Source organism: Oncorhynchus kisutch, linkage group LG14 (assembly GCF_002021735.2).
Source record: "Oncorhynchus kisutch isolate 150728-3 linkage group LG14, Okis_V2, whole genome shotgun sequence".
NCBI classification, from domain to species: Eukaryota; Metazoa; Chordata; class Actinopteri; order Salmoniformes; family Salmonidae; genus Oncorhynchus; species Oncorhynchus kisutch.
This window is the reverse complement of record NC_034187.2, coordinates 41663465-41688978: the sequence shown is the minus strand read 5'-3', so window position 1 is coordinate 41688978 and position 25514 is coordinate 41663465. Positions and strand designations below refer to the sequence as shown.

General features: G+C 39.5%; 1 protein-coding gene across 4 annotated transcripts in view; it reads right to left on the bottom strand.

Annotated features, from left to right (window-relative positions):
• Nucleotides 1–25514, bottom strand: part of LOC109878140 (connector enhancer of kinase suppressor of ras 2) — a 106853-nt gene that overhangs the window by 15642 nt on the left and 65697 nt on the right. For all 4 annotated transcript variants that reach the window (XM_031788420.1, XM_031788419.1, XM_020470357.2 and 1 more), the window contains 10 exons: nucleotides 18772–18831; nucleotides 16516–16584; nucleotides 16301–16429; nucleotides 14574–14665; nucleotides 13276–13418; nucleotides 12385–12536; nucleotides 12173–12206; nucleotides 11816–11991; nucleotides 10804–10877; nucleotides 6072–6143 (listed from right to left, as the gene is read on the bottom strand). In XM_031788420.1, coding sequence (XP_031644280.1) covers nucleotides 6072–6143; nucleotides 10804–10877; nucleotides 11816–11991; nucleotides 12173–12206; nucleotides 12385–12536; nucleotides 13276–13418; nucleotides 14574–14665; nucleotides 16301–16429; nucleotides 16516–16584; nucleotides 18772–18831 — 1001 coding nt within the window. The remainder of the gene's footprint in view (nucleotides 1–6071; nucleotides 6144–10803; nucleotides 10878–11815; nucleotides 11992–12172; nucleotides 12207–12384; nucleotides 12537–13275; nucleotides 13419–14573; nucleotides 14666–16300; nucleotides 16430–16515; nucleotides 16585–18771; nucleotides 18832–25514) is intronic.

Sequence of the window (25514 nt, the reverse complement as noted above, 5' to 3'; positions counted from 1 at the left end):
TATCCCAGTTTCTCGACCGTGTAAATTGGGGCCATGTCTTTGCAGATGTAAGTTGTAACAGCAGCTGTTATCTCCTTCCAACTTCGTGATTCTTTGCCATATGGCGTGCCGTTGGCAAAAGCCTCTTGCAACGTCCGAGTCGGGGGTTTGTTTTGAACACTCGACTGTACTTTTTTGGGTCTCATCCGTAGACTCTCTCTGTACTGTCCCACATGATTCTTGCGCAAGTGGAAACTAGATTTGTGGTGTTTGAGTCTGTTGTCGCGACAGGCCTGCGGCATATTTTGCAGAGGGCGGTTTTCTGGTCTGTGTCAGACTTTTCATACCCAAACCACGTCCATGCGGCTGAAGTAGCTCCTCTTTTAGGTACGAGCTCAGTGTCTCCGTGATCTGTGTCACGTTCACTCTCCTCCATGTTTGTTTGTGTTGCAAATGTCCTTCCACAGCAAAGAGCCGTCCAATTGACGAAACATATTGCCATAAAGAGTGTGACTTGCAACACAACGAAATAAACGATAGAGCATAATATGAAACGATAGAAAAATGTCTATCGTCACACGATATATGTCATCATATCGCCCAGCCCTATTTCCTAATATAAAGCACATTGCTTTGCAACAGTCGTATAGCCTACCTGGCTGGCATGAAAATGAATATTGGGTAAGCGTCCTCCATTCTCTATTTAAGTGCATAAATGACATGTACTTTCTTCCCCATGCCCCTGTTGCGAGACAGGTGCATGATAATGGTCCATTCTAAATCAAAACTAATATCAAACATACAGTACCAGTCAAAAGTTTGGACACACCTACTCATTCAAGGATTTTTCTTTATTTGTACTATTATAGAATAATAGTGAAGACATCAAAACTATGAAATAACACATACGGAATCATGTAGTAACCAAAAAAGTGTTAAAGTAAATATTTGAGATTCGTCAAAGTAGCCACCCTTTTTGCCTTGATGACAGCTTTGCACAGTCGTGGAATTCTCTCAACCAGCTTCACCTGTATTGCTTTTCAAACAAGCTTGAAGGAGTTCCCACATATGCTGAGCACTTGTTGGCTGCTTTCCTTCACTCCACGGTCCAACTCATCCCAAACCATCTCAATTGGGTTGAAGTCAGGTGATTGTGGGGTCAGGTCATCTGATGCAGTCAACCATCACTCTCCTTCTTGGTAAAATAGCCCTTACACCGTCTGGAGATGTGTTTTGGGTCATTGTTCTGTTGAAAAACAAATGATAGTCCAACTAAGTGCAAGCCAGATGGGATGGCGTATCACTGCAGAATGCTGTTGTACCCATGCTGGTTAAGTGTGCCTTGAATTCTAAATCAGACATCCTCCTCCATGCTTCACAGTGGGAACCACACATGCAGAGATCATGCCTTGTGAAAGGCAAGAAACAATGCATACCTTTTTTTTGCGACCTTTTCAAGTCATAGTCGTGTATCCAAGCCCACGAGCCTATATGTTTCGTATCACAACTAAAGTGGACAAATAACTTCTTAAAATTAAGCACATTCATCCGCTTTATAACCGGTGTCGAGCCTGGCGTGCGGCAGGTAGCCTGGCGTGTAGGAGCGTTGGACCAGTAACCGAAAGGTTGCGGGATCAAATCCCCGAGCTGACAAGGTAAAAATCTGTTGTTCTGCCCCTGAGCAAGGCAGTTAACCCACTGTTCCCCGGGCGCCGAAGACGTGGATGTCGATTAAGACAGCCCTCCCGCACCTCTCTGATTCAGAGGGGTTGGGTTAAATGCAGAAAACACGTTTCAGTTGAATGCATTCAGTTGTACAACTGACTAGGTATCCCCCTTTCCCTAACTGGCATACACAGGCTGTGAGTTTGAGGAAGATCCTTTTCACCATAACAATGCACCTTTATAATAGAGCATTACATGCATAATCACATTTGCCATCAATTTTGAGAACAGTGTCTTCCCACTAATTGATTGCATTTTGGAACAGTCGCTCTTATAGCCTACTGCCATGTGCACATTCAAAATGTTAAGCTAAATGATCAGCCTCTTTGCTTTTAAAAAGTTTTTTTGATGCGAGTGGTTTTATTCATTTGGGATCTATCGCACCCTACAATTGTCCCAGAGTATGTTTGGAAAATCTATTTATTGCACAGAAGAACAAGTTGACCAATAGAATAGGTGAACTTTTGTAATATGGGGGATAGTAGATAGTAGATTGACAAAGGCTAGTGCTATTGCTGTTCGTTAGGCCTACTCATCTTGTTGGCTGACAAAAAGTAGGCAACACGGACTGTTCTAACATCTTTAGTATGCGCCTCGAAATTCGATAAGAGGGCGCAGTTGCGTCCCCCGATGTGTCTATCTTCATTCACTTGTAGCCTACTTCTTAGCTGAAATGCCTGAGAGAAGGACCCGGTCACGTGACGTGCATTGGCTACATCTGAGAGAGCCATGTAAGTGAGAGGTGCTTCAGAGCACGGCAGCCGGGGAGAAGGGATTTACAATTAGCCTATTGTATTCAGCCCAAGGGCAAAATGGCCCCTTTGGCAGCGAAAGGCATAGATTTATTTTTTAGGGGGCATTACGGCCACACAAGGGGGATGCCGCCAAGAGTGTGTGCAGCTTGCGACTTTCTTCAAATCATCAGAGTCCCATCATGCAGCCTTAAAATATATTAAAACATCAAAACATATGGCACAACGTTTGTATCACAACAAAAGTTGCATAAATACCTATACATGAAGCATATAGGGAGACCAGTTCCTTTGTTAACCGATCAACACAGAATAGCCCCATGTGCGCACTCCCTTTGAAATCGTTTGGAGAAAATATCCTCTCTCTTTTATTAAGCCATGTTCAATTGTATTGTACATACTATAAAATAATACAAAATAATAAAGCAAATCTTGTCTGCTAAATGAACCAGTGTAGCCCAAAGCCATATGGCATAGCGGCAGGGTAGCCTAGTGGTTAGAGTGTTGGACTAGATGCAAGTTCAATTCCCAAGCTGACAAGGTACAAATCTGTTCTGCCCCTGAACAGGCAGTTAACCCACTGTTCCTAGGCAATCATTGAAAATAAAAATTTGTTCTTAACTGACTTGCCTAGTTAAATAAAGGTAAAACACAAATAAATAGCCATATCAGGGCCTAACGACAACTCACGAGTATGCTATTCTGTTCTTGTGAAGTGTTTCTCATCTCATATGTATGTACTGTATCCTATTCTACTGTATTTTAGTCAATGCCACTCCGACATTGATCGATCTAAGATTTTTATATTTCTTAATTCCATTCTTTTAATTTTAGATGTGTGTGTACTGTTGTGAATTATTAGATCCTACTGCACTGTTTGAGCTAGGAACAAGCATTTCGCTACACCTGCCATAACATCTGCTGAATATGTGTATGTGACAAATAAAATTTGATTTGATTTAAAATTGACTACATTTGCTTCGTATCATGTTTCCTTAGAACTGTCTAAAATAAATCATAAATTTGACTTTTTAAAATGAAGATGTTCCAAAGGTCTGCATCAGTGGCTTGTAGGCTATGCGTGGAAGCCAGGAGATGATAAACATGTTTATGCTAATTAACGGTCAATTACCGTGTGAAACCTGCAGTTATTTGCTTGACAATCACCGGCTCCACAGTCCTAGTGACATATCCAGTGAGCTCAAGATGGTGAAATACCTCTTTCTTGTGCTCATAGGTTAGCCTTTATCTTTATGGCCTAGACATGTTTGTGCCACGTGACAATGACAGGAATGGAAAGAAATCACAAACAGATCTGGGACAAGGCTAACGTGACCCATGTCTGATATAATAACCCTCTCTAAAGTAAGAGCCATTACTGATCATGGTTGTAACCTATGTGGCGTACAGCAGGTCAGCCACCAGGCATGGTGACAGACGGAGTATACATCACGAGGCGATGGCGCCCTCTGCTGGACGTGCCAGGTCTCTCCGGCCAGGCCTAATTGGGCCTGATTGTGGTTGGTGAGTAATCAAGGGCTGATTGCTCACCAGCTGGACAGGTCCCAATAAAGCTGCCAGAAGAGCAGCACACGGGAGGAAGGACTGGGGGAAGAAAGGTTACTCCCATATAGTTGGGGACGGTTCCAGAGGTAAAAGGAGGGAGTTCAGTTTTTGTTCCCCACAGGATACAGCAAGACCCGGAGCCCAGAAGACGGTATCCCGGAGAGGAGACCTTTTCTTTTGGCTTGTTGTTCAAATAAACACCCTTGAAGCTGAGCTAATCCTACTCTGTCCGTGTCTGATCTGTGTAAACGTTTTGACCGAACCCCCCCTGGTCTGCCACACCTATAAGACTAACAACGTTGCCGGACCGACCAACATCACTCATTCTTTGCCTAAAAAAACCACAACATAGAATCAGAAGACATCTCTTTAGCCACGCTACATAATTTCAATGCAATGCAATTTGAATAATAAGTGTATGCAAATCAAATCACGGACATTTCCATCGTCGTTTCTATGGGGGAATCGTCAGCTGTATGCTTGGAAGGTAGACCGTATATATTGTATACCGGGGTATTTGGAAGTAGCCACGGCATGCTTTTTCAATACCATGAATAGCATTGAAACTATTTAAAAAAAAATTTTTATATAAATAATGGATATTTGTTGCTACTTTTTAAGTAAAATACCCGCAGTCAACTTGTGCAATACGTTAGGAGATCAAGCATTTCACCGGTCAATGATAAAGCTTACCTGTAGTCCCCAGTCACGTTTACAAGCACACAATGACAAGAGACCGGAGCCTTAAGTCACTCACTGTTCTGCAGCACACACCAGGTGATCTAGCTACAGTACGGAAATGACAAGCAAATGTCTTATACAGTGAGCTCCAAAAGTATGGGGACAGTGACATGTTTTGGCTCTGTACTCCAGCACTTTGGATTTGAAACGATACAATGACTACGATGTTAAAGTGCAGCTTTAGTCTGTCAGCTTTCATTTTAGGGAATTTTCAACCATATGGTGTGAACCATTTAGAAATTACAGCACTTTTTTGTACATAGTCCCCCCCCATTATAGTAGACCAAAATTATTGGGACAAATTCACTTATGTTTATTAAAGTAGTAAAAAGTTAAGTATTTGGTTCCATATTCACAGCACACAATGACTACATCAGGCTTGTGACTCTACAAACTTGGATGCATTTTACATTTGTTTTGGTTGTGTTTCAGATTATTTTGTGCCCAATATAAATGAATGGTAATTAATGTATTGTGTAATTTTGGAGTCACCTTTATTATAAATAAGAATATAATATGTTTCTAAATCCACATTAATGTGGATGCTAGAATAATTACAGATAATCCTCAATGAACCATGAATAATGGTGTGAGAAAGTTACGAACACACAAATATCATACCCACCCAAGAACGCTAACCTCCCCTGTTATTGAAATGGTGAGAAGTTAGCATGTCTTGGGGGTATGATACTTGTGCGTCTGTAACACCCCACATGGATGAAAATACTTTCAAATTAAAGCTGTCAGTCTGCACTTTAACCTCATAAGTCATCGTATCATTTCAAATCCAAAGTGCTGGAGTACAGAGCCAAAACAACAAAACAAATGTCACTGTCCCAATACTTTTGGAGCTCACAGAAATGTCCTAAATGCTCTGCAGTTGTGCATTTGGTTTGCTAACTTAGTAGCTAGTTATCTAGCTAGCTAAGTGGTTAGCTTCTTGCAAAATCAAGCTTCTCGCAGAATCATGCTTCTCTTAGTAAGAGCAGAGAATCCCTTCCTGGATCAAGAGCCTTGCTGTCTAATATACGTTTTGTGCGTGCAGCAAACTGTGAGTAGCATTTGAGTTACTTTTTATAAATTTATGAGTTGGGAAATAGTTTATGTCAGAGACTGTATAAAATGTTTGCATGCGCTCATGAGCATTTGCTATGTTTTCTTCCATGCCTTGTTTTTCCCCCCAAAATTAATACTCTCGCAAGCATTCGAATACTAGCATCCGTTTCGATATTCGATTAATCGTGCCCATCCCTAGTGTGTATGTGTGTATTAGCACACTGTGTGTGTTCATAAATCGGTCACACTTACTTGGTCATGTCATTGACGTTCTCGGCGGCGAAGAAGAAAGTCTGGAAGCGCTGGTGGCACATTTGGAAGACACTGGGAGAAGGAGAGCGAGAGTGGTAGAGAAAAGGAGGGAGAGCGAGAGAGAGAAAGGAGAGCGACAGAGAAAGAGAGAGCGAGATAAATTCAAATTAAATTACGGCTCCACAGCCTCAGACGATCTAGATACTTTTTCTAACCTCTCTGGATTACAACCAAATTACGATGAGTATACTATATTACGTATTGATCACCCCCTAAAAAATGTTTTACATTACAGTGTTGTTTACCAATAAAATGGTCTGACGGTGATGTGGACATACTAGGTATTCATATCTTGAATTCTTTTTACATTTTTTATTCACTACAATACATTTTTAGAGAAAATGTGCAAAAATAGACAAGATCTTGCTACCATGGAAAGAAAAACACCCTGATTAACTCTTTAGTCATATCCCAGTTTACCTATTTGCTTATGGCCTTGCCTACACCTAGCAAAATGTTTTTTAAATTATATGAGCAAAAAGAAACCAAACAAAATTGAAGGGGCCTATTTATATAATGAATATGAATTTGGAGGGAAGAAATGATAAAATATTAAAACATTAGACCTCTCACTAAAGGTGTCAGTCATACAACAGTTATACTTAAATCCGAACTGGTTCTCCAGCAGATTAGTAAGAATGTCTCACCCCTTGTTCAAGAATGGCCTTTTTCCCTTTATTCAGATTACATCATCTCACTTTCGGTTACTTGAAAATGAACTAATCTCCAAAATATCCCCGTTTTTAAGACAAGCCATAGAAAGTTGGTTGTAATTTCAGTTTAATTCACTAGAAAAGACACAACAAATAATACAACAAATATTATGGTTAAACTCAAATATACTAATTGATTAAAAAAAATATTTAAAAAAAAGAGAAAAAAAATCATTTTTGGAATAATAATATATATATATATTTTTTAAAGGTATAATCTTTGTAAATGATATCATAAATAGGACTGATGGAGTTATTTCACACATGCAGCTAACAAAACTAGATGGAAAATCCAAAATTTCAACCAACTAATTGCAGCATCAACACAAAAATCAAAGAGGCAAGTGGAAGGGAAATAGTAAGAAACTTGTCTGTCGGCCCTGCATTAAAGACCAAAATTGGTTAAAGAAAATTGTGATAACTGAGAAAGTATACCAGTTTCATTTAAGGACCAAAAAATAAATAATTGACAGCTGTTGCCATATAGATTGCAAAATAGTTGGGAAGAGATTTGGGAAGAGAGGCACATGGTTTATGAGCTGATACACAAAATGACGTCGGATTCAAAACGTATAATTTTCCAATTTAAATTATGATACATAATTCTTGCAACCAATAGAATGTTAATATACAGTGCATTTGAAAAGTATTCAGACCCCTAGACTTTTTCCACATTTTGTTATGTTACAGCCTTATTCTAAAATGGATTCAATAGTTTTTTCCCCTTCATTAATCTACACACAATACCCCATAATGACAAAGCAAAAACAGGTTTAGAAATTTTTGCAAATTTGCAAAAAAAGAAAAACAGAAATATCATATTTAAATAAGTATTCAGACCCTTTACTCAGTACAGTACTTTGTTGAAGCACCTTTGGCTGTGATTACAGCCTGGATTTTTCTTGGATATGACGCTACAAGCTTGGCACACCTGTATTTGGAGAGTTTCTCCCATTTTTCTCTGAAGATTCTCTCAACCTGTCAGGTTGGATGGGGAGCGTCGCAGGTCTCTCCAGAAATGTTAAAATCGGGTTCAAGTCCGGGCTCTGGCTGGGCCACTCAAGGACATAGAGACTTGTCCCGAAGCAATTCCTGCGTTGTCTTGGCTGTGTGCTGAGGGTCGTTGTCCTGTTGGAAGGTGAACCTTTCACCACAGTCGGAGGTCCTGATCACTCTGGAGCAGGTTTTCATCAAGGATCTCTCTGAACTTTGCTCCATTCATCTTTGCCTCGATCCTGACTAGTCTCCCAGTCCCTGCCGCTGAAAAACATCCCCATAGCATGATGCTGCCACTACTATGCTTCACCGTAGGAATGGTACCAGGTTTCCTCCAGACGTGACGATTGGCATTCAGGCCAAAGAGTTCCCATTTTGGTTTCATCAGACCAGAGAATCTTGTTTCTCATGGTCTGGGAGACCTTTAGGTGCATTTTGGCAAACTCCAAGTGGGCTGTCATGTGCCTTTTACTGAGGAGTGTCTTCCATCTGGCCACTCTACCATAAAGTCCTGATTGGTGTAGTACTGCAGAGATGGGAGAACCTACTAGAAGAACAACCATCTCCACAGAGGAACTCTGTCAGAGTGACCATCAGGTTCTGTCTCTGAGCTCTACGGACAATTCCTTCGACCTCATGGCTTGGTTTTACTGCTGACATGCACTGTCAACTGTGGGACCTTTTCAAATCATGTCCAATCAATTGAATTTACCATAGGTGGACTACAATCAAGTTGTAGAAACATATCAAGGATGATCAATGGAAACAGGACGCACCTGAGCTCAATTTCAAGTCTCATAGCAAATGGTCTGAATACTTATGTAAATAAAAAAGGTATTTCTGTTTTTTAATACATTTGCAAAAAATTCTAAAAAATAATTTTTCACTTGGTCATTATGGGGTATTGCGTGTAGATTGATGAGGATTAGAATAAGGCTGTAACGCAACAAAATGTGGAAAAAGGGGTCTGAATACTTTCCATATGCACGGTATACAATCATCCCAGCTCTGCAGATTTTCCTGCGAAGAGACAAACATTAGATAATTTGTTTAGGGTTAGGGTTACTGCTGGGTGATTTGAAAAATGTTAGTCAATTGATCAATAATATAAACATTATTGCTAAAATAATAATTATCTTTAAAATTCACTATCTGTAGAAACTACGAGAATATAAAAAGTTTCAGAACTTTTGTGAAACATCACAGCACATTTGAAAAATATGTGGAAAATAGAAACTGGATGGTCTTCAGAGATAGATGGAATGGGTTGAGGGTAAGTGAAGGATGGGATAAAAAATACATTTAAAAAAAGATAACTATTGTAAAATATATTGTGTCTGTAAAATATACATAGGCTTCTACTTCCAGGTTATACATACTAAGTGCTGTTGCCCATTAGTTTACTCCAATTAGGGGAGGGGTGATAGGTTTTGGGGAACATAATAAAGGAAAATAATTTTATATATGTATAATGCATGTAAATACATGTACAATGTATTTATAAAAAATATAATGGGTGATTGGAAATTATACAGACAATTACATTGATGGAAACTACAATATATATGCAATATTAAAGCTGATCTACCCCCCAAAGAAAAATATGAATAAAATAAAAGTTACGACTATGCTAGCTACCCCTACGTTAGCTAGCTAGCTACCCCTACGTTAGCTAGCTAGCTACCCCATCGTTAGCTAGCTAGCTACCCCTACGTTAGCTAGCTAGCTACCCCTACGTTAGCTAGCTAGCTACCCCTACGTTAGCTAGCTAGCTACCCCTACAATAAGAGATGGGGGATGTTACTACTTACTCGCACTTTGACAGAATGGTATTAGTAAGGTCTGCTCAATTGATTCCCTTTACCTTTGGTAGATATTCAAACCCCCGAGCTGACAAGGTACAAATCTGTCGTTCTGCCCCTGAACAGGCAGTTAACCCACTGTTCCTAGGCCGTCATTGAAAATAAGAATTTGTTCTTAACTGACTTGCCTGGTTAAATAAAAAGGTTAAAAAAATATTTAAAAAATAAAATAAAAAATATGACATTTCAGTGTTTGCCTCTGACCCACATTTTTAGAGGTCCTACTCTTTGCTGCAGAGACAAAGTGTAGCTGTTTTAAAGCTAATGTGCTGCAATTCTCCAATTTTTCCATGGCTTATGCCATGTTCTTATGCTATCTGAGTGACTCAAACATAACAAAATCAATGAAGGCCCTATGACATGACATTTTTGATATTTTAGATTCTAAATCTAAGTTTATTTTGGTAATTGTTAGTTTCAAAGATGATCTTTAAAAAAATATATGTGGCTCCATTATCTTTACTACATACTTTATACCAGGTTTTAATTGCTTATACACTGAAAATGTTTTACCATTCAGAAAATTATTTTCAACAAAATAATAATATATTTTTATTTTATTTTTTGGAGTAGCAGCAGCTAAATGAATATAGGGGAAACACTGCACTCTTGGAAACATATATAGCAGTTCCCTTTTTTGCTGATGTACATTACACTGGGCTTGCATTGCAATCTAATAATATAAAGGTTAAGTCCAAATCTGGGTTCAAATAATTTTCAAAATACTTAATTTGCGGCTGTCTGGCGTGTCAGATGGATGGGACTTTCAAATTTAGGATGATTCCATTGCGCCAGATTTCAAAAACCCAGATGGGATTCAAGTAGGTCAGGTACCATCAAACAGTGAATCCTAATTTGTATTTTTATTTATTTAACTAGGCAAGTCAGTTAAGAACAAATTCTTATTTACAATGACAGCCTTAGAATAGTGGTTAACTGCCTAGTTCAGGGGCAGAACGATAGATTTTTACCTTGTCAGCTCGGGGATTCGATCTAGCAACCTTTCGGTTACTGGCCCAACACTCTAACCACTAATCTACCTGCCGCCCCTAAATAACTTGTCTTATCACACTAGACACTCCATCTGACATGAATACTCACTACTTCCTCTTGTGTTCTCCTGCACCCTCTATGTTGTAGCTGGAGATCTTAACCAGGCCCTCCGCTTTCTCCTCCTGGCGATGACAAAGAAAGGAATAGGTTAATCAAACACAACTACTGCAGCCATGATAGTCTGGTTACTCCACAATGAACCCTATGAGTGTTCAGTCCACTTTAACCAGGCTACTGCAATTCCAGTGAGCACAAGACGTTGAAAAAACACATTATCGAACATATTTTGCGCATGGTAATGTTGATAAGGACCGCCTCATAAGAGGCCATGCTTATCACAACTACCAGGCATAAAATACATACAGATAATGCCAAATCACATTGCACAGTGGAAGCCTGTTTCACAACCAAATGCAATAATACTGTCAGTCATAGTGGTAAATGCAACAATCTCAGCCATGTTATTATTGGGCCTCCATCACATTACGTGCATAAACCTGCCAATGAGACACAGTGTATAATATGATATAATAGCATATTGTCTATTATCTGCTGTAGATGAAAATGAACTTTTATGGCTAATACAAGCACGACTGTACATTGATGTGAGGCGTGGAATGCCGATTCATGTGCATCGTCTCTATCAACGCAATAAGATGAATGCACTTATACGATTGTGTTCACTTGGGGTATATTCAGGGAAGAAGAAACCTTTCCATAGAAACATTGTGAGTAAAGCTGCCACGACTCACCATTTTCCTCATGACAGACAATCCCATCTGTTCTACACAATACCATACAATCTACACAATTCTGCATGCACCCTCCTCAACAGTTATCAAGTCCTGGAATATTAAAAGCACCTTACGTGATTGTGTAGGTTTGTGTGTAAGTGTTTAACAGTTTTCTTCCCCCTCGACCCTTTTTGAGGGGGGACGAGTGGGGAGTTGGGGCTCAACTGGTAACATGGTTCTAACTAATGAAACAGTTAATACATTCAATTACACAGTTCATAGAAACAGTTCATATTTATAACAAATAAAACAAAAAAGGACCTCACCTGCTGACTGGTGTACCAATAGAGAGAGGGGCCCTTGAGGACGAACCAGAAGCGCTGCCACTTCTGGGTCATGAACACACTGCTCTCCTTCCTCTTCTTCCACAGCCAGCCGTCACACTCGGGCCGACTCAGCTCACGACACGACACACGCCGCCTGCTCATCACTTTACGCGTGCCTGGGGGGGGGGGGGGGGGGGGTTGTGGTGTGTGTGTGGGAGGGGTTAGACGGGAGAGGGTGTCAAAGTTATGGGGACACAATCTCCATGCACATCGAAATACCTGCTGCGAAAATAAGTACAGCACATGTAAAGTACTCTAAATAAATAAGGAAAACTGATTTTTAAAACCCAAACTTACCTTTTGTAGACCCCTTTTTTTGTTCTTTATCCTCCTAAAATGAAAACAGCAGAGAATTTGTCCACAATTCAATCTAAAAAAAAAAACGAATTGTCTTTCCAAAAAGCTCAAATCTACATATTAAAACATCACATGTAGAGAGCCTCTCCAGAAACTAACCTCATCGCCATCATAACCACCACCAAAAAAAACTGTGTGTGTGTCTCTCTCACCGTGTGTCCGCCCATCTCAGGACAGGAACTGATGGAACTGATACTCTCTCTGCCTAGTTCTATTACCCGGGGGGACGGACTTCTGGAGGGTGCAGAGCCCTTTCCGTTCGGCCCGGGGCTGAGCCTGGACCCCTCCAAACCCTCGGCTTCTCCTAGGACACACACACACATAGGTGAGAACACTTTTTATACAACAACACAGCACAATTACAATCACTGCTAACAGCCAACAACTAACATTCTGTCTCCAACAGTCTTACTTTAGCTGGAATTTAGTGTCATGTTCTGTAGCAAAAATATTTTGAAAAGTTTTCAAAAAGGACAAATTCATCCCTTTATTGGCTTAATTCTTCAATGTTCTTCCCCGTTTTTCTCTCGTTATTTTACCAACTGGTTTTGGATGCCGAGAGTAACTGAACAGGGCCCTGGTAGGCTATCTACTGAAACATGTTATGGCGATAAGTGGTGTCGTCTGATAACCACTTCAAACAGTCTTGAACGATAAATAGTGACACTTGTTCAAATGACAAAAGGAATCAATAAAAAAAAGGTATCTATTATTACCATTTACCGTAATGCCAGTTCGGCTATTCCTTCTAAAGCTTATCATATTGGCCTATGTGCCCCGGCACTAGTTCTACCAGATGGTCACTATCTGGCCAAGTTCCAAAGACAGATGCCCAGGCTAGTTGTTCTACAATTTCTCTTCTTTAAATTTGATATTAAACCTAACCCTAAACTTAACTTCACTGCTACTCTTATGCCTAACCTTAAATATAAACCAAAAAGCTACATTTTGTTTTCATAAATGTTTACAATTTAGCCAATTTTGACCTTTCAGCATCGAGTGGGAACCCTTCTACCATTTATGGTCATGTCTATGGTTCCGACCTGATGACAGGTATGAGAGGTCCCCCTGGGACCCCCTGGGACATAAGGTGTATGTCAGGCTCCCGTCCAATCCCCTGTCGCTGGACAGATCCGACTTCTCCTGGCCCATAGGCTGGATATCCACTGGCCCTTGAACTGCAGCCCTACATACAGGTAGAGGGGGGCACACTTTACCACACTCACACTATCCATCCACAACACTATATGTCAGCCCTGCACACCACACATATGGGATGGAGGGGAAGAGGGAGCACACTTAGTCACACTAACACCAACGATGGTTTAGAATGAAGATATGTAGAAACTGCTTCTAATAGAAATTCAACATTGCGCATGTAGGTGATGTCATGGCGACAAAGCTCATGTGCAGAAACACATCATTGGGTGTAATGGTCGAACTGCGCATGTGCAGGCCATCAAATCAAAAGGCACTCCTTCGATATAAAATTGTTCTTGACGAAAAAAGAAAACGTGTCAGTTTGTCACTTTCATGAGGTTGGAGTAATAAGATGTTCAGCTACTTGGCTCGAATCTAGGTTGGGCCTTTAGATTTTGAGAAAATTAACAACTAAGAAAAAATGTTTCACTTCTCAAACCCTGAAGCAGGAAATACAAATGCAACACATGAAGTTAGGGTATTTTTCGAGGTGGTGAATATAAACTAATATCAATGTAAGACCATTGTGGAGATTATGAAAGCAACTGTCAAACTTTCATTTTAAGGTAAACTTACCCTTTAAAGTGCAATTCAATTTGGATATAGAATTTCAACAAAAACTCAGAATTCATCTACACTCCCATAGGAGATCAGTATGAGACCGAGTCAATTGTTTTTCAGACAGTAGCACAGTACACAATATAAATGTATTGATCTAACGCACCAGGCCTTTGTTGGTTTCCAGTATTCTGTGGGAGGGAAAATGTTAAATGGCCAATGACCGTCTATGACAGCCTTAATTGCATTTGCAACATGACCTCAGCCATTGGTCTATTACAGAATCATGCTGCCTGTTGCAGACAGGTCAGACAAGTTGTGCGGGAGGAAACACTTCTGACATTTCTTTTTAAAATCAGCCAGTACAGACAGAAAATAGGTTTTAGGCTCAAAACAACTGAAGAGTTTCTGCCTAAAATATACTAAGTAGGTGGATGACAAAAAGACAAAAAATATGTTCAAAGGGTTGTGTAAAATGTACACACACACACACACACACACACACACACACACACAGAGAGAGAGAGAGAGAGAGAGAAAGTACTGAAGTAGTAGCATTCATGTCTGGTGTGTGTGTTCTCACCTGAATGACAGAGACCTGACTGAGGCTGCTACTCTCTCAAATATGGAGTGTTTCTGGTTTCCCTCTTCTTCCTCCTCCTCCTCTTCCTCTTTCTGAAAACCAGCCATCAGAAAATGTGAACCCTCTCCACCCACTTCAGATTAAGAGATAGGGTGTGAAGTTGTGAACTCTGCTCAGTTCCTTTTAATACAGTGTGTGTGTGTGTGTGTGTGTGTGTGTGTGAGCTGAGCCACAGTGCGCCGTGTGGACCGAGCCCTCAGGACAAATGGCAGCTTTTATCATCCACATAAAATCCTAGTCTTCAGCCTCCACTCACCTGTGGCACACACACACTAGCAACGCGCCTGCCCCTCTTTTTCAGCCGTATACTTCCTGTGTTTGAGGGGTGCAAAATCCACTTCTCATTTACATCTCGCTGGATGGATTGCTTTTATTTTACTCCTGCGACTTTTTCCACACTTTACGACCATGGAAATGTTTGTAATGACCTGTCAAACACACCCCGGTAATGGCTGAAATGGGCTCAATGGAATACACCGTCTTTCCGTTGCATCTATAAGAATGGTAAAGCTTCATCGGGGACTTCGTGCACTGTTTCGAGACATCACAAGAAAGATAACTATTTTGAAGGGTGTACAGTTTTTGTGGATTAGAATTTTTTTAAATAATTTAATATTAGTTGAAACGTTCATAAATGAGATGCACTGAAATGAAAGCAACATCTGAAAATGAACACTCGGATTATAGTGATATTATGTCTGCAAACAATGTAAAGTATGTTCCGGTATAATCTAGAGCCAAGCGTGTTGATTTTTAATCCAATGGTATTCTGCTATTGACACATTTGTTAAATTATGCAAGAGAATGTGACAACACCAATTAACGAGGCAGTCTAGACAGCACAGCTGAGTGCAGGTAGGGTAGACGGAACAAGTTGTTCGTGGTTACAGCCCTGTCCCACCCCTTTATGTTAATATTCATATAAGCAAATACACCAGGTGTGTTTATGCAAATCGGGTACATATACCTTTATTTTAACACAATATATATATATATATATATTTTTTTTTTTAAATATAGTAAGAAAATCTATATAGGAGTGCATTAAGATTTTTATATATCTCTATATTTTTTTTTACATTTGACAAATTGAATACCTGAATTACATTATTTGTCCATGCCAGTAAAATGTTATGTGCTTATAATAATTATTGGATTATAAAAAATTCCACGTTTGGAGTACCGCACGCACACAGGTCCTGAGCAAGCGTCAATACACACGACTGACTGACATGGCTCGCTGTCTCAGTGTTCAGACTACAGCACAGGCTGGCTTTAACACGGTGAGTCATGTAACGAGGGGTGGCGGAGTAGTTAGCTGTGTGTGCATGACAGAAGAGTGTGTGTATGAGAGGGAAAAAATGTGTGTGTGCATGTCCTTGATTTGTTTTTCTATATAGACAGAGACAAGACCTCGGGCAGGGTAAGAGCATGAAGGCTTGAAGGTTGAGATAACAAACAGTTAAACCCAAGTGACCAGAGGTTATCCAGAGATAATCTGCTCTATGAAAGCCTACAGGTCTAAATGGATGCGTTTCCTTGGTTCAGTATGTGCTGGTGGGTGTGTGTACATGCCTGAGTGTAAACGTGTGTGTGTGCATCCTCGTGAATGCGTGTATGTATGTACACATGCAATGTATGCTTCCCACTGTACTCCAGCAGCCTACCTGTGGCGAGGGGGGCTGTTGGGCTGTCTCTTTGCTTCTCAGTGACACGGGGACCTTCTTGAGGACCAGCGTCACCCCACTGGGGTTCTCCTTCAGTTTCTTCACAAGGTTCTTCCTGCTCCAGCCAACCTGACAATACAGAGCACCATGGGAGTTGGAGTTCATATAAAGTTATGCTTGGCGCTAAGTAACACACAAGCACACAAAACACTCACCACAATCTGGTCATTGACTTGGATCACTTCGTCTCCAGCCAGTATCTTCTCACAGAACTCAGCGGGTGACTGCAATGCACAAGCCAATAATTAAAACACAAACACACACCACTATAGACTATGTATGACAGATGTAACATTGTGGCGGGGACTTGACGTCTGACCTTAATTAGTTTAAAAGAGGAATCAAATCAAATCTTATTTGTCACATGCTTCGTAAACAGCAGCGAAATGCTTACTTAGGGTCAGAGGTTAAAAGTCTGAGTGGGCTTGTGTACTAAATCATGCATACTGTACGTGCACATGTGCATGCACTGAGTGTGCAAGTGCTGTTCTCTCTAGAATGCATACACAGAGTGCTTCAGATCGACTCCAGTAGCAGTAGCCAGGGGAGTCGGTTTATATTCTGATCATGACATCATGGAAAAAACACATGTCTATCCCAGGCTGTCCCAGAGAAGAGACCATCCTGTACTAAAGCTTGGTTCCCTCGATCCTTTCCCTGGCAAGCCTTCATCTAACTGGGAGAGTAATAAAATAGCCAAGCCCCCAACCTATTTATTGATTTGATTTAACTAGGCAAGTCAGTTAAAAAAAAATAATCTTATTTTCAATGACAGCCTAGGAACAGTGGGTTAACTGCCTTGTTCAGGGGAACAGTGTGTTAACTGCCTTTTTTACATTGTCAGCTCGGGGATTCGATCTTGCAACCTTTCCGTTACTAGTCCAACTAGGCTACCTGCCGCTCCACCTATCACCTAGGAATGATCAGAATTCTATTTTATATGTGCATTTGTATCATTCAGCAGATGCTCTTATCCAGAGAAATTAGCTCATTCAAGTAAGTTCGAAAAAACAACCGCCTATCACAATCGTTGCAGCCATTCCATTCAGGTCTCTGTACATGTACTGTAATAGCAGACAGACACAGCCAAGTCAGGGCGGAGTACATATGTGAACCACCTAAACTGTAAATAGTGGTATCATTATACTGGCTTACAGCCGATGCCATGAGGTCCGTGTTTTCTGATGATTCTATCTACCATGGTAATCCCCTGATATTTGTGGCTTTAACAGAGTACTTGCACTTGGCAACTGTCCCTCTACAGAATGACAGACTAAATGTTAGCTCGATTAACTAATGGTTATTTAGAAATCTACAGTGCACACAAAGAAACACACACACAGTGTGTACAGTGGCTACTAAATTACTGACACCCTTGATAAAGATGTGCAAAAATAATTCATTCAAATAAAGAGCTATTGTATGCACCAAGAAAATGGAGGAAATTATATTATAATAATACAATTGCTCAGAGAAAGCGATTTTGTTTAACAATTCATACTTTTTTTAAATCAAAAAGGTAGGGGTCAAAACTAAACTTAAAACTAAACACCCCTAAAGATTCTCATAAATAATGGTGTCAAAAGTTCAGCATTTGGTCCCATATGTTTCAGATTATTTTGTCCCCAATAAAAATAATGGTCATGTAGTGTGTCATTTTAGAGCGCAATTTATTGTAAATAAACTTCTACATTAATGTGGATGCTACCATGATTACAGATACCCCCAAGATAATAGCAGACATTCTAACCTCTCCTGTTATTGGTAATAGTATGAGGTTAGCATGTCTTGGGGGTATCTGTAATCATGGTAGCATCCACATTAAATGTAGAAGTGTTTAGAAACATATTCTTATTTAAAATTAAATTGACTCCAAAATGACAACACATTATTTACCATGCATTTATATTGGGCTGAAATATTCTGAAACACAATCAAAATTAACTGCAAATGCATGCAACAGGTTTGTAGTAACAAGCTTGATGCAGTCATTTTATGCTTAAGGACGTGGAACCAAATACTAAACTTATGACTACTTGATTTGTAGGAATCTTTGGGTGGTCAACAATTTTGCTTAACAAAATCTCTTTCTCTTAGCAATTGTATTAGCATAAAAGTATAGAATTTCCCAATTTTATTTAGCATACAATATAGCTCAGTATTTGAATCATTTATTTTAACACAGTCATTATCGCTCATCTTTTTCAAGGGTATCAGTAATTTCAGACCCGATTGTACACCCACCCACACAGTACAGCAGACCTTCTAAATGTCAAGGTAATGCAAACCATTAGTCCTATGGGATTTGCTTAAAGTAAAAGTGCATTTATATGATAATGTTCGGTAAGAGCCCATGGCATTGGGCTCTGAAGGACAGTGTTGAGGTGGAAGAGGAGAATAAAGAGTCTGACCTCTGCGGTGGTGCCTGTGATGTAGTGATTACTGGAGACAGTGGACGTGATCTCAATGCCCTGGAAGGGAGACAACATGGTAATGTAAAATACATTAAGACAGACAGAATCAAAAAAAAAAAAAAAAAAAACAAGATCGCTAGATAAGGAGAAATTCCCTGCGTTCTGTGCCCAGCTAATCTGATGTCAGTACTACAGTTAAAAATCACCCATCATCCTGCCACAACACAATACCTTCTAGTCCTGCAGTGCTGATGTCATTCAACGTCCCACACAGCAATCAAACCTCCAATCCTTCTCTCCTATGTCATTCTACTCTAGCTCTAATGTATGTACAGGTGCATACTGATTCATAGTGATCTGCCTGTATGTCATGTCATTTCTCCCTTGGGGTCCTGTTTGATATTTGCGCAGGTACGCTAAAGGGAGCCGTGGGGATCATGATCATGCACGGCCCAGCCACGATCAATACACATCACATGATTCCTGGGGCTTGTAGACATGCCTCTAATAATGACTTATTGACTGGAGCAGATTAGAAAATAGATCTGAAAGGCCATTGCCACGTCCCTCAGACTCCAGGGTTGTATTCATTAGTGCGTACAATGTAGCAAAACGTTTTGCAATAGAAACAAAGACAAGCTTTTCTTATTGGACATGTTCAGGTAGTCCTTCCCTCTTTCCGTATGTTTTCATGTGTTTAGTGCCTAATGAACATGGCCCAGCTCTTGTTTACAGAAAATGAAGGAAGGGAGAGTTAATGGTCAGATGAGACTTGAACAGACCTGGGTATTATTTGGGTCGTTCCACCAACGTAGTACCTTTTGCGTAGTGTTTAAGATACGAGTGCATTGCCCTGTTACGATCAACCCTGTTACTTTATTTGGCACTTACTATAGAATTATTTTATTTACCCTCTTGAGATGTGTTTGCGTTTGTGCAACAAATGTTAGTGCATCGAATCATATCACATCGAATCGCACCAAATTGTTTAAAGCTAAAACGGATCGTTCCTGTATCATATCAGATACGTATCAAATCGTCTTAAAAAGGGAAAGATGCTGTATTGGGAATTTTAAAACACATTTTTGTGTTCATGCAAGTGGCTGACTGAACGAATCCTCACTATCAGTAGCTGCAATTTGGCAGTATGCCCAGACCTTGTTTTGAGTGAAAGATCTGTTTCAAGGTCTCAGCTTAGAGAGAAGACTCGTGAGGTATTGGTCTGTCACATGTTATGAACCAGTATTGGTCAGTCACATGAATGATACAAAACGGTAATGATGAATTAATTATGCTAATTATGCTAAATCATGCAAATATAACTGTGTATAGCTGAATATAAGACCACTGCTGGGGACTGCCTAGGCAGAGCTCCTGCTAGACGTGTACATTGAGTTGATTGGAACCTCTCCAGCGCGCTGACAATAAACAGGATGATTGACTGAGTGTCCCTGTGTAAGAATTTCCACAACAATATGGCGTCAACAAACAGGATGATTGATTCTGCTTTCCAGTGGGGGTCTACGAGGAAAACCGGTGGCGCATTTTATGAAGTGTGAGGGAAATTCCCACCTGACCAAAAGACGATGAGACCCGCCCAGAACAGACCCTTACTGTGAGCTGCCCAGGAGGAGACACATCATCCGCGAACAATTGAGGGACGGCAATTGATTTCAGTAAGTCAATTTATATGAATCTGTATAATATATATATTTTTAAATCAAGGCCTGTAACGCATTAAAAAGGTACCCATAGTCTTATAGAGAGAAGACTATTCACTAGTTGTATGAGAAGACTAGAGCGAGGGCGTAACAGTACCATGGAAAGCCCCGCTGACAGCTATCTGTAGGCATTTAGAAGACATGTCTTTGTTGTCTGCAGCCACTACAAAACAACAAGATATTTTTGAATTAGGGGTGTTATTTATATGTATAGCAGGTAGCGGCAAGAGAACCGTTGATGATGATCCATTTGGTTCATAGCAAGTAACGACAAGAGAGAATCATTGACGATGCACATGGGGTAATGAGGAGATTACCGAGTGTGTTTGGGAATAGTACTAAGTGAAAGTTGTGTGATTGTGAGATATGGAATAAGCTGAAATATTGATATTTGGATAACAAGAGCTGATTGAAATTTGGATAATACATGGATTGAAATGTAACTATTAAGAATTGAGTGATTCAGAGCTGTCAGGGGACAAGCTCCAGTGTGAATATGGAGTGAATGTGAGCTGTGTTTTCCAGTTGTGTGTGAGTTGATCATAACGTTATCTAGGGGTCTGTCCAACACAGCTGTAGGATCTAAAGGTAGAGATAATATGTCTCAGAAATGTCATACGTAAAATGTATCAGAGGATAACGGGTCTCGTTCGTAACGAGGATAACATGTCTCTGACGTTAACATGACTTTAGATTACATGAGGATAACATGACTCATCAGTGGCGTCATGAATGGAGATATGAAAGAAGAACTATTTCAAAATAGGCTGTTAAATAGAACTAGTGCAAATATCTAAACCCCTGTATGAATAGAACACTAGCCTAAAGGAGGAATTTGTGATGTAACAAAAGGTTAGAGTTAAAGTACCATAATAATGAGTATAATAGGTTATTATGATGAACTGAAGTAGTAAGAATAGAAAAATTATATTTTACAACTTGCACATCCACACGTAGACATACGTAAAGTGGCGTAAAAAAGTATTCGGAGAAATGTTCAGAGTGGTTCCTTTATGGATCATATGAGGTATGATAAGATTAAAGCATTGTACGGGACTTGATTTACCCCTGATCAACTATAAACGCTTCGAAGATTTCCTCCACCCCGGTAATGCATTTTGAAATAAGCCCATATCCTGTTAAATAGAACCAATGATTTTCTGTATTCACCTACTCAACTGTTTAAGGTGCTAGGTAGAGACTTAGTATGGGCAGCATGCCATCTACTGGGGACTGAGACAGTGCCAACCCAGTTAATACATACTGATCCCTCCAAGGCATTACATATTAATCTTAAAATAATAGACATGTAATATATATTGAAGCAGAAAGTGAATATCCAACAGATATTGGTAATAAAATAGACTTAACTTTTTGAAGGTATAGTAAAAATTAAACAGTGCCTTCCAATATGAAGAAAAGTATCATGTTTGTTTTGTTCTGTTTTAAACCTTGCAATAGTGGGAAAAGCAGAATGTTGTTTGAGAGTGATCCATGTGTATAAGTAGTAGATTGAGAAGGTCTTCCTATTGGGAAGAAGGGAGTCAAGGTTGAAGTAAACAGATTATGGAGACTAATGAAAGTACCAACGTGAATGGTAATTGGCTTTCAGATAGCAATCCAATAATACAATATTTTAGTAATTTGAAGTAGTAAGACAGAGGGATTGAGCATTGCGACTTAAATTAGAGGCCACTCACTCTTCTTGGCTTGGTCCACTGTTTAAGTCATCTGTTGTTTGTGATTTAAGATAAGCTTTTTGTGGAACAGTAGTCAGCCGCCAGTACACACTGAACTCAAACAAGCTGTGAGAGACACAGTGTGGAAATTTGGAACAGTTTGTACATAATTGTATGTCAATGCAACAGGTCAAAAATATTAACTCCTTATGGCTGCAGGGGCAGTATTGAGTAGCTTGGATGAAAAGGTGGCCAGAGAAAACTGCCTGCTCCTCAGTCCCAGTTGCTAATATATGCATTCATTAGAAGTATTGAATAGAAAACACTCTGAAGTTCCTAAAACTGTTTGAATGATGTCTAAGTATAACAGAACTCATATGGCAGGCAAAAACCTGAGAAGAAATCTAAAAATGAAGTGGGAAATCTGAGGTTGGTCTATTTTCAACTCAACCAATATCCCAATGTGTATTCAATAGGGGCTATGTTGCACTACCTACGGCTTCCACTAGATGTCAACCGTCTTTAGAAACTTGTTTGAAGATTCTACTATGAAGTGGGACCGAATGAGAGCGGAATGAGTCAGAGGTCTGCCGGCAGTCATGCGCATTTCACATGAGGTAGCTCGCATTCCTTTGCTTTTCTCCGGTTGGAATATTATCGAAGTTATGTTAAAAACATCCTAAAGATTGATTACATACATCGTTTGACATGTTTCTACGGACTGTAACGGAACTTTTTGACATTTCGTCTGCTCCTAGTGAACGCGCTTCGGGACTTTTACCGTTTGTTTTTCAAACGCGCTAACAAAAGTAGCAATTTGGACATAAATGGACATTATCGAACAAATCAAACATTTAATATGGAACTGGGATTCCTGGGAGTGCATTCTGATGAAGATCATCAAAAGGTAAGTGAATATTTATAATGTTATTTCTGATTTCTGTTGACTCCAACATGGCAGATATATCTATTTGTTTTCTGAGCGCCGTTCTTAGATTATTGCATGGTTTGCTTTTTCCGTAAAGCTTTTTTGAAATCTGACACAGTGGTTACATTAAGGAGAAGTTTATCTATATTTCCATTTCTAACACTTGTATTTTCATCAACGTTTATAATGATTATTTCTGTAAACTGATGTGGCTCTCTGCAATATCACCGAATGTTTTTGGAACTAGTGAACATAACGCGCCAATGTATACCGTGATTTTTTTAAATATAAATATGCACTTTATCGAACAAAACATACATGTATTGTGTAACATGAAGTCCTATGAGTGTCATCTGATGAAGATCAAAAGGTTAGTGATGAATTTTCTCTCTATTTGTGCTTTTTGTGACTCATCACTGTCTGGAAAAATTTATGTTTGAGGAATTTTTATTTGAATTTGGTGCTCTGCACTTTCACTGGCTGTTGTCATATCAATCCCGTTGACGGGATAAATAAGAATTTGTTCTTAACTGACTTGCCTAGTTAAATAAAGGTAAAATAAAAAAATTACAAGAGAATGGTTTACTTTAGAATGTGCCTTATTCAGCTTTACAGGACACCGTATCATCTCATGTGTATGTAAGTTTAATTCTGTATATGCATGTGTTAATTAAGACTTCCTGCCCAAGATGCAGTAAACTCGATTTATGATTAAGAATTTTTAGGACCGATTAAAATGCAAAGTAAAAACTAAGTATGTGTGAATTTTCTTTCTTGGGACTGATGGAATGTCTGCTATTACCCTTTTTTCATGTTTACGAATGATTCTGTATCTCTCCCTTTGAAAGGCTTCCTGAGGCATGTGCCTTGGGAGAGCAGCTAAAAGTTCCCAGATCCAGCTGTTAAGGGATCTCCCAAATTAAGCAAGGCCTGGACATTTTGTTTGTGTTTACCCTACGATTTCTGACACACACACACACACACACACACACACACACACACACCAGAACCCACACACAACCCACCTGTTAATTCATATTTGTTAGTGGTGTTAATATTGGTTTCTGGGGTGGGGTCTTTTTATTTGGTTTTTCAGGGATTAGAAAGGATGCTGTACACCTTTTAACCTCTCTAGGGAATGTGGCAACATCCAGTGAGATTGCATAGCATCAAATTCAAATACAGAAATACTCATTATAAAAATTCAGAAAAGATACAACTATTTTACATAGGTTTAAAGTTTAACTTCTTGTGAACCCAACCACACAGTCAGATTTTAAAAATGCTTTACGGCGAAAGCATACCTTACAATTATTTGAGAACATGCCCAGCAGACAAATCATTAAGTCAGAAATAGAGACAAAATGAATCACTTACCTTTGATGATCTTCATATGTTTGCACTCAGAAGACATTCATTTATTCAATAAATGTTCCTTTTGTTCGATAAAGTCTCTTTATATCCGATACTCACCCCCATTAAAAACGCAGTCACAACAGGCAGACAAAAAAAAATCTAAATTGTATCCGTAAAGTTCATAGAAACATGTCAAACGATGTTTATATTCAATCCTCGGGTTGTTTTTAGCCTAAATCATCGATAATATTTCAACCGGACAATAACGTTGTCAATATAAAAGGTAAAAAAGAAAGGCACTCTCTCGGTCGCGCGCATGAAAAAGCTCTGTGACACGGCAGGGTCCACTCATTCAGACTGCGCTTACTCCCTAATTTTTAAGAATACAAGCCTGAAACAATTGCTGAAGACTGTTGACATCTAGTGGAAGGCTTAGGATCTGCAATTTGAGTCCTAAGTCAATGGATAATGTAATGGCATTGAATAGAATAGAATAGTTTTCCCTTGCCAAATCAGTTATGTTATACTCACAGACATTATTTGAAGAGTTTTGGAAACCTTAGAGTGTTTTCTATCCAAATATACTAATTATATGCATATCCTATCTTGTGGGCCTGAGTAGAAGGCAGTTTAATTTGGGCATGCTTTTCATCCAAAATTCCAAATGCTGCCCACTACCCTAGAGAAGTTAAACAAAAATGTTTAAAATGTTTGAAGCATAATTAAATAAATGTCTGAGGTACAGGAAAACTAACACTCACTTAATAGGGCTGACTGATCTGTTTGGTCTTCCTGGTGAGGCCTGATCACCCTCAATAGAAAGACAGGAGACAGTTTATGGGCTACATAAAAACAAATAATTAAGAAGTGTATAATTTATCAATAGTCTGTGTGAGATTCGGACCACGAGAAGAACAGAGAGATTGCTGCACCTCAACGAGGGACACCTGTCTTTAGTCTGTTTTACCATTACCTTATGGGATACAATTATTTACATTTTGTTATTCTAATTAGTTTACTTTTGATTTAACAGGCAGTGTTATTTTTTGGGGGACG